Source organism: Equus przewalskii, chromosome 9 (assembly GCF_037783145.1).
Source record: "Equus przewalskii isolate Varuska chromosome 9, EquPr2, whole genome shotgun sequence".
In the NCBI taxonomy this organism is placed as follows: Eukaryota; Metazoa; Chordata; class Mammalia; order Perissodactyla; family Equidae; genus Equus; species Equus przewalskii.
In genome coordinates this window covers 76,969,442-76,983,049 of record NC_091839.1, presented here as the reverse complement: position 1 = coordinate 76,983,049, position 13,608 = coordinate 76,969,442, and the positions used below count along the sequence as shown (strand labels likewise).

The 13,608-nt window shown below is 40.7% G+C and overlaps 1 protein-coding gene across 10 annotated transcripts in view; it reads right to left on the bottom strand.

The window, feature by feature from the left end:
- The window catches only part of AKAP7 (A-kinase anchoring protein 7), a 134,570-nt gene that overhangs the window by 104,213 nt on the left and 16,749 nt on the right, over window positions 1-13,608 (bottom strand). For all 10 annotated transcript variants that reach the window (XM_070557131.1, XM_070557130.1, XM_070557129.1 and 7 more), the window contains 2 exons: window positions 11,556-11,695; window positions 3,251-3,387 (listed from right to left, as the gene is read on the bottom strand). In XM_070557131.1, the coding sequence (XP_070413232.1) occupies window positions 3,251-3,387; window positions 11,556-11,695 (277 nt within the window). The remainder of the gene's footprint in view (window positions 1-3,250; window positions 3,388-11,555; window positions 11,696-13,608) is intronic.

The window sequence follows — 13,608 nt, the reverse complement described above, 5'->3', positions numbered from 1 at the left end:
CAACCCCGCTGCACACCACGTAACAGCATTTCTCGTCAGTTACGTGTCACCTCAGCAGAGGCCACTGGGCTACAGGAGGCCACTCATATTCCAGCAGACTGATCTCTCCCACTTCTCTCAGGCACTTGTGCTCTCTTCTCCCTCCTGTCCCCATGCCGCCCCTCTCCCTCTGCCTCTCCATCTCACACACACTCTCCATGGAATAAAAAAGAAAACTGATCAGTTCTGGCTTCTCCACTGACCAGCATTTGCTTAATTCCTAGGTCTCTTGGTTTCCTCATATGGATAAGAGACATGACATTTCTCTGCCACCTGACTCAACAACAGTGTTTAGAGAATAACATGAAATAATGTTTTTATGAGGGATGAAGGCTAAGGAGCAGAGACTGAAATACGCATGCCATAGCCCAGACCCATGTCTATAAATTTACCAATCAATGGTAACTCAGTCTTTCCTGGTTTAAAAAAGGTGTCTTTGGGGTACAACGATTCAGTTCATTCAAATCTCCTTTCAGGATTGTTTTCGCCTTCCCTCTCCCTTGTCCGTCCCAAGGAATCCAGCACGGTCTTGTAAGAGAAGTGAAGAAGTCTTTGGTCTGCTTGCTGTTTGGGTCCTCAGAGATCCCTGTTTCGGGGGACTGTCTGGTTGTATCCCTGGGTGCCATATATTGGCATCCACAAGAGCACACTTGTTCTTTCCGGGCATTGTACCAGCATGTACTGCTGAAGCACAAGATTCCTGCCAGAGTCTCTGATCAATAAGCATGGTTACTCAGCAGTGTCCTTGTTCCTCATCCAGCTTCTTCTTTTCCACCAATTCTCTCTGAACTTCCAAGACCACCCACCAGGGCACAAGGGAATTTCTAGATCCATCTATATGTCTTGATAGTCAATGAGGAACTGAAGGAACTACCTCAGGTCCATCTGCTAGAAATCTTCCTCCACTCTCATCTGCCACCTAGACGGCACCACATTCTTCCAGCTTAGTAGAACAGGAACTGCTAAAGAGCTCGAGCTTTCCCCTGCTACATCCTGAGAACCCCAAGCCAACATGAGTGTCTCTATCAGTCCTGGTTCTCTCCTCCAACACTGGTGGGGGCCAGGGTTGGACAGAACGCTCAACACCAAAGGGAGCCGGGACATGGTGTCCGCTTTTGCTCACTCTGCCCAGCACCATAGAGGCCTCACCCTCCTTCCCACCCTGGACAGCTAGCCTCAGAGCAGCCACCTGCAACCCTCCTCCAAGCTGTCTGTGCTTCTCTGCCCACACTGAAGTTTCTTGGAATTTACTGCTGGTTTGGTCTCTCCTACTTGCCGCCCCAGCTCAGCATTTCCTGCTGCTCTTGCTATTTGTGTTGGTTAATTTTATCTGTCACCTTAGGCCACGATACCCAGTTTTTGGTCAAACACCAGTCTACATGTCACCGTGAGGGAATTTCTTAGACGTGATTAACATTTAAATCAGAAGACTTTGAGTAAAGCAGATTATCCCCCATAATGTGGGTGAAACTCATCCAATCAGTTGAAGGCCTTAAGAAACAAGACTGAGGGCCCCCAAGGAAGAAGGAGTCTGCCTCCAGACAGCCTCTGGACTAGAGACTACACCATCAACTGCTCCCTGGGTCTCCAGCTGCCAGTCAGCCCTGCACACTGAGGACTTGCCAGCCCCCACAATCACGGGAGCTAATTCCTTAAGATAAGTCTCTCTACATGTAGCTAAAGCTAGAGATGCAGATATAGAGAGATATCAACGTATCTAGACATCCACATAGATACACATCCTACTGGTCCTGTTTCTCTGGAGAACCCTGACTGATACACCATTCTAACACAGACAGGGCACCACTCCTCTCTTTCTGGCTTTCATTTTCTTGCGTTACACCTTCTTTGGTTTCTCTTCTTCAAAGAGCATCAGAGTATTTATTTTTATTTCTGATTGGCAAAGTGACCAGTGAAAGTGAGCCAAGTAAAATCTTCTAGCCCTCTCTGCCATTGCAGAGTGCTCGAGACCTGCTCTTGGACAGATCAGGCTGGGACAGATCAGAAGACTGATCTCTAAAGACAGGAGCTTTGGGGCTGGCCCCAAGGCGTAGTGGTTAAGTTTGTGCACTCCACTTCCGCAGCCCAGGGCTTGCAGGTTTGCATCCTGGGTGCAGACCTACACACTGCTCCTCAAGCCATGCTGTGGCGGCATCCCATATACAAAATAGAGGAGACTGGCTCTGATGTTAGCTCAACGACAATCTTCCTCACCAAAAAAAAAAACTAAAGACAGGCAGTTCTATCTGTTAAAAGACATAACTACAAGAATCATAATGTAGCTGTATGTTTTGAGGTACTAATTTATTGTTTTCTCTCTTTTATTTTCCCTTTTCCTTATCCCCTTCCCAATTCAAGCCCTGCTCTTAATTCCCTAGAGAATAGAGAATAACATAAAATAATATTTTTATGGGTGATGGAGGCTAAGGAGCAGAGACTGAAATATGCTTGCCATGGCCCAGATGGAATGTCAGGATGGAAAACAGAAATCGCCTGCAATCCATTTTGGCTTTGGTTTTCCAAAAAGCATAAGCTTGAGCTTAACTGAGAAGGCGCTACAGGAGGTCACAGGGAAAGAAGCAATCCTAAGTACAGAAAGAGCATCCCAGATAACTGGGGAGGACCGAGGTTTCTCCACTCCGAGTTGAAAAGGAGCAACCAATGGCTTACACTCGACATTTATGGACAACTCTGGACTTGAGGGTGGGGAGGGAAGTTCATGTACCCTGAGAACAACTGAGGTCAAAGTGAAGTTGGCCACTGGCCTAGTGGAACCACAGCTCTAACAGCCAATAATATCAAGTGCCCACCAGGTGCCAGGCCCTAGACAAGAGTTCTTACATGTCTTGATGCTATTATTTTCTCCATCTACATAAAAAGTAAACGATTTGCCCAAAATCAGGCAGCTAATAAGAGGGGCTGTGCTGTGCTAGACTCCTGATCTAAATGGTAAGACTCCAGAGCCCTTACACAGCTAACACGGACAAAACAACCACATAGGCAAGGGCCACCGTTGGTAAAAATAACAGAGTTAGAAAGTCTAGACTAAGAGGAATGTTTATATAGCTAATTCCATGCATTGACTATTAACTAGAATAAATTATAATAAAGAAGACTTCTTTAGAATTTCAACGCCTCTTTGGATTCTGCTGTTTACTCATATTAAAGTAGTAATCTGGAAAACAATATTCAAGAAAAACATATTACTCACTTGTGTACTTCACCTTCATTTAACAGCTGCATCACTAGCAGGGTAAGATGAAAAGAACCTTCGCTGATCATTGCTTTGGCCAGTTGCTCGTCTTGCTCTATTATTGCATTTTGAAGGATCTTAATTCCTCTTGTAATCTAATCACATACACACAAAACAGAGATTAGGTAAGCAAAATTTCCTTACGGCAAAATGTAAATCAAGAAGAAAAATAAGCAACAACCAAAATTAGAACAATGTCAAGATTCTCCAACCAACCAATGCTTAATTGTCTACTTGTTCTCAAATATCCTGGATGGATGACCTGCAAAGCTTAATAGGATGTCTAAGTTAAAAAAATCCCAGAATGCTTGTCTATCTTAAGAGCATTGACCTCAACACCCTTATTTTACAGATTGGGTCACTGGTTGCTTAAGTGGAACAACCTTCAACGACCAAGCATCTTTTCAGAAACTTGTCCTTGAACATACAGAATGACTCACAATAATTATGATCTTTCCTAAAAATAGTTTTATTCTTGTCACAGAAAGGTCAAACCAGCAGACAACATTCCATTTCTGTTGCAAGTAATATTGATTTGTCCCCAAGTGAATGTGTGTGAGAACCCATTCTTCGTGGCCTTTAAGATTTTTTAGTACAGCAATAATTTCAACAGGAATGACTCCTGTCATCTTTCCAGACACATGAGGAGGGGCATAACCATGGAGAGGGACGAAGAAGTCCAATCACGTATGTTAGAAAAACCATTACAATCTGCATCCAAGGGAAATCCCTGCTCCCTCATCAGCCTTCCCCTCTCAGGGTCAACCCTGAAACAAGAAGAGGAATGATGCCTCTTCCCTCCTCCATTTCCAGCGAGATCCAGTTCTAGGCAACCTCTAAAGGTGAGTGTATTGGAAAATAGTTTGAATATGAAATAGCAAACTGAGCCCGACCCAGGGAAGAGAGAGGGCATAGAACCCTGAGGTACGAGAAGCCCTGAGGCAGCAGAATTAGCCGGAGAGAAAAGGAGAAGAGGTGGGGCTGGCCACAGAAGCAGAGTCCACAAAAGGGCAGCAGAGAAGAGAAAAAACTGAATCCTGAGCACAGCAAACAGTTCTGATACTAGAGTAGCTATTTTATCCTCAACAAAGTTCCCATTATCTGCAGAATGTGACTGGGCAAATCACGAGATGCTGTCCTAGATGTGACTTCCCAGGCATCTCTACAATAAAGCCACGTCACCCAAAATAACCTCAGTGTTTCTCTCTTCCTGGTAATCTGGAGGAGAGTAACACAGCAAAGGGCATCTTCCTGGCAGGAAGTTACATAATATCAACTAACATAATACTTCCCAAGGCAAGATGCCACTTCTATGACGCCCAACAGAAGAACACTGATAGCCTAATAAATACAACGCTCCTAACATAGCACACAAAGATCTTATAGTCCGAGTTTCCTCTCCTCCATATGGATAAAACTGAATTCTAAACTCCTCGACAGCAATGTCTACTTCTTCTACCCCATGTCTCACCACAGTGCCTGGTGACAATAATAAAAACAATACTTAGACCACAAGGGCAGTAACTAACCTTTGCTGTGCAGTCACTAGGTTCTAGGGACTACAGTGAGCATTTCACACAGCTTATTTCACTGAAGCCTCTCAACAATCCTACAGTGTAGATACTGGTATTATCTCCACTAAAATAAATTGAAACACAGAAGGTTAAAAAAATCTCTTCAAGATCATATACCCAAAACACCAAAGGAACTTGAAAAGAGAATAAGTTGCAACACACGAGAAAAAATGAAGGAGGTACCTGGCAGGAAAGACGCAGAAGGAAGAGAGGAATAGAGGAGGAGGAGGCAGGAGGAAGAGAGGCAGCTAGAGAGTGATGGAGTAAGAGCTACAAGGAATTTGTTTGTCTTCAAGAGGAGACAAGGAGAGGAACAGAGATGTGGGTGCTCACCTAAGAAATGAAACATGAAGGGAAAAAAGACACTTAAAAGAGATTTCTAGGAAGTCTTACTGGATACTGCAGAATGGAACACAGTGGCCCTCTCAAAAAAAAAAGCCTTTACTGTAAGTCTGTATTACTCTGCAATGATTTTAAATCTGAATTTTTGAGGTTTTTTTCAGGTGCAATGAATTGTGCTAAGAGTGGCTGTCAGGAATAACAAAGCAACTCAAGAGAGTTCAGGTCCCTATGGAAAGGACGAGGCCTGGGGTCAAGTAAACCACAGGTGCTCAAAAATGTGAGACCTCAAAACAACACTATTATATCTTCAAGTCTTAGCTGGTACAGATGGTAATTCTGGTTTAACTGATTATGAACAAGTGACGTAGGATGAGAACTTCTTTCTATAATACAGAGCAATGCAAATTAAGGGTGTTGGGCTTGTGTCAGAAATCCAGGATTTCAATTCCAGGTTGGCCACATGTGTGACCCCATAAGTCACTACTCTCACTGAGTCATGGTTTCTTCAGTTGTAAAATAGGAATGTCAAATTTGCATTGCCAAACTTACAGGGTTGTGTTAAAAGCAGACAAGCTATCTGAAAGTACTTTGTAAGATCTACAAATATAATTTACCTAACCTAAGGTATGCAACACAGCCACAATTATTAAAATCAGTCATTCTCCACCCTGGCAATTCTGCCTCCCAGGGAACACGGGCAATACCTGGAGACATTGTGGTCGTCACAACCGGGGGTTGCTATACTTGCACCTAGCGGGTAAAGTATTTGCATTTTCATGAAAATTCAGTCCTCATTCTAAGCTCAAATACTAATTACATATAAATCCAGTGCAATGCTCAAAAAATTCCATCCATTTGTACATTCAACATTTTAGTGCAATGTCCTACATGGTAAAATAGTTTTAGACCATTCGTATCTTTGAATTATCCAGTAGCTTGTAAAATTGCAAATTAAAAACTGTAAAACACTTTGAAGACTATTTCTCTGAAGTCACAGAGTACTTATAATGCAGGATTAACCTCAACCTATGAAAATTCTGAAGACAATCTAATCAAGTAATACATTTCTAACTATGCTTTGATGCTGCAGATTAATTTATATATTCCTAGATATCATCTTAAGATTTTTTAAGTGCTTTTTTATTCCTAATTACATCCTTAAAAGATAAAAAGAAAACCACTTCAGAGTCTTCTCTGTATGTCATTTTAAAAAGTACCCATGTCATTAAGGGCAAAAGAAAGTAATTTTTACTGCTACTGTTTAAAATTCTGTAAAGCCATTAGAACTTATCTGTCATCATAATCCCCAGCCATTGGCAATATCGCACAACACACATTTTCAAAACCTAATACTACAGAGGCATATTTAAATATGACATTGAAAGAAACTTTTAAAAATAAAAGCTTTATTAAAATCTTATACATTTCATTCATTGAGTAATTTCTCTGTATTTAGAGAATAAAAATAGACATCCATTTGCTAAACTTCACCACTAAGCCATATTGCACTGCCCAAAAACAACACAATAAGAAAATTCATTTTTATATCTTTTAAGCTTTCTAACTGATTCAAAGCATATACGAATTCAAAGCAAGTGCCTTAAAGTTAGCGTGCATGAGGAAGAACAGTCTCATTCCAGCGCACAGTAGGAGAATGTCTTGGACCTCACCCTTGGACATCATTTTTGGAATTTTTCTAATCTGTTAAAACACATTGTTCCTAAATTTGCTGCCTCATTAAGATTTAACAGAATTATCACATCAATTTGCTACCTAACTCTTCTTCAAAGCTGAATACTCTCATTTCTCTTGCTTGTCTACAATCACGGAAAGAACTTGAATACTTGATGACATAGCAATAACTGGAGTAAGAGTACAACACCATCCTCAAATAGGAGGAAAATTTTCTACATCCACCAAGTGCTCAACATACATGATAATCAAATACTTTCACAATTACATTTCCCAGATAGGAAAAGAAGGCACAAATCTACTTTCATATTTTTATAAAACCAATAATTTTCACATTACAAAATGATGAAATACAGAACAAATATAACAAATGTCTTTTAAAAACCTCTAAAGAAAATCATATTTTGCCATTAGTATAAAAACATTATTTTACAGAAAAAATTAATACACTCCTAATTTCAATCAGCTTCTGATTCTTTCTGTGCATTTTTTCAATACTGACTTACCTTATATTATTACTTCTCATAAGAAAGTGTATAAAGCCAACATATGAGTAAATCCAACTAGAACTAATAATTTAGCAATTCTAGCCAGTTAAGAAACATTTAGGATTTATCATTACTCCATTAAATTTTTTTCTTCATTTTATTTTTTTTTTGAGGAAGATTAGCCCTAAGCTAACATCTGCCGCCAATCCTCCTCTTTTTGCTGAGGAAAACTGGCCCTGAGCTATCATCCATGCCCATCTTCCTCTACTTTATATGTGGGACGCCTGCCACGGCATGGCTTGATCTGCATCCAAGATCCGAACCAGTGAACCCCGGGTCACCAAGGTGGAATATGCAACTTAACCGCTACGCCACCGGACCAGCCCCTCTTCTTTATTTTTATTGTTAAACTAATGTTTAATTGCAGGTAACAGAGAAACACATATATTCATATATTTGCAATTAGATTATTTTTACATAGCCATTGTAATTCATTTTCCAATTCTATTTCTTAAAAATATGAAATCATGGGGCTCGCCCCGTGGCCGAGTGGTTAAGTTCGCGCTCTCCGCTGCAGGCGGCCCAGTGTTTCGTTGGTTCGAATCCTGGGCGCAGATATGGCACTGCTCATCAAACCACGCTGAGGCAGCGTCCCACATGCCACAACTAGAAGGACCCACAACAAAGAATATACAACTATGTACTGGGGGGCTTTGGGAGAAAAAGGAAAAAATGAAAAAATCTTAAAAAAAAAAAAAGGAAAAGAAAATTAAAAAAAAAAATGAAATCATGATTTTCCGTTAATAAAGAGTTCCAAAGACCTAAGAATGTGTTTAAAAATCAAGGACTCATGTCGGTCTGAATACTTTTTTCTTTAAAACTAGATGCCAACAAGTAGAGGCCAAAAGTAGAGCAGCCCATTGTGAATGTGCGGCTCCCGAGCCTGTTTGCACATCAGTTGGTTGGAACTTGGAATCGAGTCTCCCATTGAAAGAGCGTTATAAATGCCGCTTCTTTCCCAGGCCTTCCCCCAACAGCTCTTAAGTAGTTTAAAAAGCAAACTAACATTAGACACCTCAAAACAAACAAAAAAGGCATGCATACAAAACATGCAAATGTTATCTCCTAACCTGGTCCCACTCCTCCCTCTCCTCCCCATATTTGTATGGAACTTTCTGTTCACTACAAATAAGTCTCTGAGAGGGAAATATTAAATTATTTGGTTTCCAGGTTACTTAAAACCTGTATTCCCCACTATGAAAAGTCACCCTGCTCTCTGGGAAACAAACTGCTATGGAACTTATATTATGAAACCAGCTTCTGTACCATTGCATTTATTATCTGTAAACGTTCTGGTTGTAACTTGGTCTGCCAGAAACACATCTTCCGTCCTGAAATGACGGCATTTTGTGTGTGCGCCCCTACTCTCGCCAAGCTCTGTTCCAGGTACTGGGAATGAGCTGAAAAACTCTGTGAGGAAGACTAACAAGTGTCAAACTGCAAGGGTGACAAGTGACAAGAAGAAAACTGTGAGCCTTTTTTTTTGGTGGAGGGGTGACCTAGTCAGGGTGGTCGTTGGTGGAGAGGTGTGAGCTAAGATTTTGGCATTAGCAAAACCCAGAGGAGAGGAAAGAAAACTATCAGCCACAGAAAGCTGTCCTGCAGCAGAGGGAACTCGGCATGTTCAAGAAAGGCCGGAGGGGCTCAAGCAGAAGGAGCAAGGGCTGAAGTGGAGAAGGCCAGACCATGCAGGACCTTCCAGAATCCAGGAAAGCTTTGTCTTTATCCTAACATCCCTGAGGAAACCCCAAAGTATTTAAGCAGGTAGATGACATGTCCAGATTTGGGCTTAGAAAATAATCATTATCACTTCCATTTCACAGCTGAAACTGAAGCTAGAGAAATTAGGTGACCTGACCTACAGCCACAGTGGGGTTTGTGACCCAGCCAGTGTTCAAACAAGGTGCGCTTGACTCCGAGGCCTGTGCTCTTCCCACTTTCTACACAACCTCCCAGAAGCTGGGAAGCAGAAACCAAAGCCACAGCCACGTCCAGGGAGAAAACTAAGAGTCACAGGCAGTTCTCTCCCACCCCCTTCCTCCCATGACCTTTGTGGCCCCAATCCTGAACCAAGTGGTGGAAGGAAAGAATTTCTCTACGCTCTTGCCTCTCAGGCCCCTGCCCCACCTGCCCCACCCCACACCACATCACCCCACCCATCTTCACTGGAAGAGGCAAGAAGCCAGAACAGGGCTAGAAGGGGTGGGGCAGGCTGAAAGAGTCATGCAGAGCTGCTGTTGAGACCACCATGGGAGCCAAGGATGGAGGTGTGCTGGGAGAAAGAAAATGAAGGGCCCACTCACAGCAACTCATAGAAGTGCTCACCAAACTTCTATAGCAACAGACTCTAAAGTGGAACAATCTCTATGCAACAAATCAAAATAAGGAAACTAGTGGGAACGGCCGGATGGCGTAGTGGTTAAGTTTGAGCACTCCACTTCAGTGGCCTGCGGTTCACGAGTTTGGATCCCAGGTGCAGACCTACACACCACTCATCAAGCCATGCTGTGGCAGCATCCCACATACAAGATAGGGGAAGACTGGCAACAGATGTTAGCTCAGGGCCAATCCTCCTCACCAAAAAAATAAAATAAAATAAAAATAAGGAACCTGGTGTCTCTTGCAATCACAAATCCCATGTCGTTGAAGAAGTCACTTTGCCTATTTCACATCCAGTCTCCTCAGGACCTGCTCCTGCCTGACTGCTCAGTTAAGTGGCACCACCTCTGACTTCCTGCTCTCTTCTAATTCCCAATGCACACGTGACCCTGAACTTCAGAGAACATCTGTCTGAATAACTCGCAAGTATTTTCATATAATATATAATTGCTGACTACACTAAACTTTCTATCACCTGACCACTTTTAAGGACTATTCCACTGTTCATGTAGAATAACACCTGAATATATCAGTAAAATCAGAATATGATTCTTTACTGCATCAAATTCTAAAATCTGGTATTACTAGCTAACACAATTTCTCTGTTCCTACATCTTCTCTCCCCAGCTAAATGGTATCTCACAGACTAGATATTTCCTAGAATTCCCCAACAGAATTTATTTTTTTTCTTTTGATGTTTATTTCTTTGATTTCAATTTCGTTTGCTTTGATTTTTAAAAATTCATTAGCATTCCCTAGGAACACTCTAGTGAAATAAGGGGAGAAGCAACCTGAAAATGTGCCTAGTGAAAAAGATCACAGCCCACAATGAAACAGAAATTCAGACCTGCATCTTAAATTGGGCTAAGATGTAAAAACAGTCTTTCAAGTGAGGAGTTCTTTCCTATGGCATTTTAATTCCTACCTCCTCGCTTTAATTAGATACTGTAGTTTTCTCTCTCAGCCACATACGAGGGTTTCTTAGTATGGGCCAATTGGCTGGTCCCATTTCCTATTATTCAAACCACATTAATTTTTCAGATTCTTAATAGAGTTCTACCAAGTTTATCGTGCAATATTAAGTTGGTGCAACAACGAGTAATTTTTAACGAAATTATGTTACAATAATCATTACCATAAACAGGACTAAGCAGCAAGAAATCCCAGGCCACTTTCCCAGCAGGAATTTCAGAATCTTTTTCTACCTGGTCACTGCTCCCTGCTTCTGACAGTTCCTCTGCTATGGTGAATAAATGCTTAGAATCTTTGACATGCCCTCTGGCAAGACTTTTCCAAATGGCTTTTGCAAAATTGTTTAAATATGATTGTTTAAACAATGCTTTTCAAGATTATTGCTTAAATATATTCTATTATTTAAATAAGACTATTTCAGGGCTTAGTGGCCTAGTGGTTAAGTTCCCAGCTGTCTGCTTCAGTGGCTCAGGTTCAGTTCCTAGGCACGGACCTACACTACTTGTGTGTCAGTGGCCATGCTGTCGCAGCAGTTCACGTGAAAAAAAAGAGGATTGGCAACAGATGTTAGCTCAGGGCAAATCCTCCACAGCAAATAAATAAATAAAACTACTTCCTATATGATATGGTTCAGCTAAAACACCACCACAGACTCTTAACAGCTGAGAACAAGTGGGCTTACAAGCCTTTAGTGTAACTTATAAATACAATTTAGAATAAAACTTCATAGTAAAAATAGTTTTTAAAAAAGAGCACCTCTTTGTTGGTGATTGGAATAGACAGGAAATAGTTGGGTTGATAATCTTTTCGCTTTTTTTTCCTCTTCTTTATCTGCTCTTTACTGATCCGTTCATTTTCTTTATTTTTCTCCAAATTTCTTTGAGGTACATCAAGGACTGGAGGGAAAAAGACAAACAATAACATGTCTTACGCATTTAAACAAAGATAATGTAGTCAGAACAAAAAGGAAATGAGTACCATATAAGTAGCAATCATTCATAATAGTCATTTCAAATCTAAAGCAGGAGTTGGCAAACTCTTCTATACAGGACCTCCTAGGAAATATTTTAGGCTTTGCAGATCACATGGTCTCAGTTGAAATGACCCAAGTCTGCTGTAGACAAAACATTGATGAACAGGTACAGCTGTGTCCCAGTAAAACTTTATTCACAAAGCAGATGGTTAGCCAGATTTGGCCCACAGGCCACAGTGCACTGACTCTAATCTAAAGCACCATTAATAACCACTCTCTTCCCCACCCCATGAATTTCACGATACTTGGAAAGATCATTTTTTCACCCATCCTGTATATGTATATTTGTGACTTCTATAACATAACCACTTGTAACAGTGCCACTCAAAGTTCGGTTAGTGGTCAATGTCAAACTACAAACTACTTGTTGCAAAAATTAAGAGACTGCTGTAGAAGCTTTCATAGCAATTAGGCAAAGTAATTTTGTCCATTGAATTTTGGTTTCTATTTTGTAGGTCATTTTTTTACATCATTTTTCTAATCACTCATTTTTTACTGTATTTTCCAAAAACCATCAGTTGGCAACCAATGGGAAATTTCAGAAAAAAAACAAAACTGGCCATGACCATAGATAATCTGAGAAGCACTTAGTGTGCTGCTTTTTAAAGTCATCCTCAAAAGACTCATTTACAACACCCAACAATTCTAATTATGAAGCTATGCCTCCAGAAATAATTACCAAATCAGTGTGAAACGCCATTGTCTCCCTTTTACAGATTCTTTCAGGGCCTTCCACATGCATGCAGAACCACCCTTAATTGAGTTTTCAGGCTGTGTCTTCTTGAACAGTAGCTTACTGTTCAAAATGAAGTGCCTCATAGAAACTTTGTAAAAATTCAAATATAATTATATTTTTTGAGGTATGATTTTGGAAAGGGGTGGGAGGGAGGAACCACTTTACCTTACATTCAGTCCTATAAGTTTGGTTCCATCTTTGGGTGCAACTCTAACAGACCATGGTGACAGCCTGCACACAACGCCTCGAGAAGGACTGTGGGAAAAGTCTAGGCTGAACCAACAGCAAGGCCTGTGTGCGTAAACAACCTTGATCTAACTAGACTCCTTCTTTTACATGTAATGAAACAAAAGTGAAGAAAAACTTTTAAAATCTGCTCAATGTCCCCGAGTCCGATCTGATACCTAGACATTTTAACTCTCTCCTTCCAGTGTACTTTCTGCTGGATCAAACTGCTTCTCTCTCGAAGCATAAGTAGTTACCGCCACACATAAAACCAAAGAGCAGAAGCAAGTGTCCCTATTCTGTTGTTCTTGAAAATATTAATAGGAAACAATTTTTAAATAAATGTCACAACTAGTATTTTAAAATACTCACTTCTAAGAAAAATAGTAGATTATGTTTAAAATTTAAAAACTAAGGGTGTGTGGAAATAGACATGCTGTCTTTCTAGGACTAACACATATTTGTGAGACCTAGACGACAGGGGTGAATTAAGAGCAAGGTGACCTCGGTAGTAGGTCTACCCGTATCATGATGAGTTAAGACAAGGTTACCTGGCGTGCTTGTGCATCCATTTCACTACCGCATTTCTCAACTACGTGCCTAATGATTAATGTGGTTAAAATGATAAAGCTTCACAGAGAACACACATATTTGAAATATAAATTATGATTAGCTTCTTTGATACACATGAGCTTGTTGAACTTGAAACATTCTATTGCTAAGAAAAAATACACAGCATTCTCATCTGTATTATGAAAATTATCTGAATTGCCTCATATGATGCCACTAGGTTTTATTTTCTATGCAATTTTTTT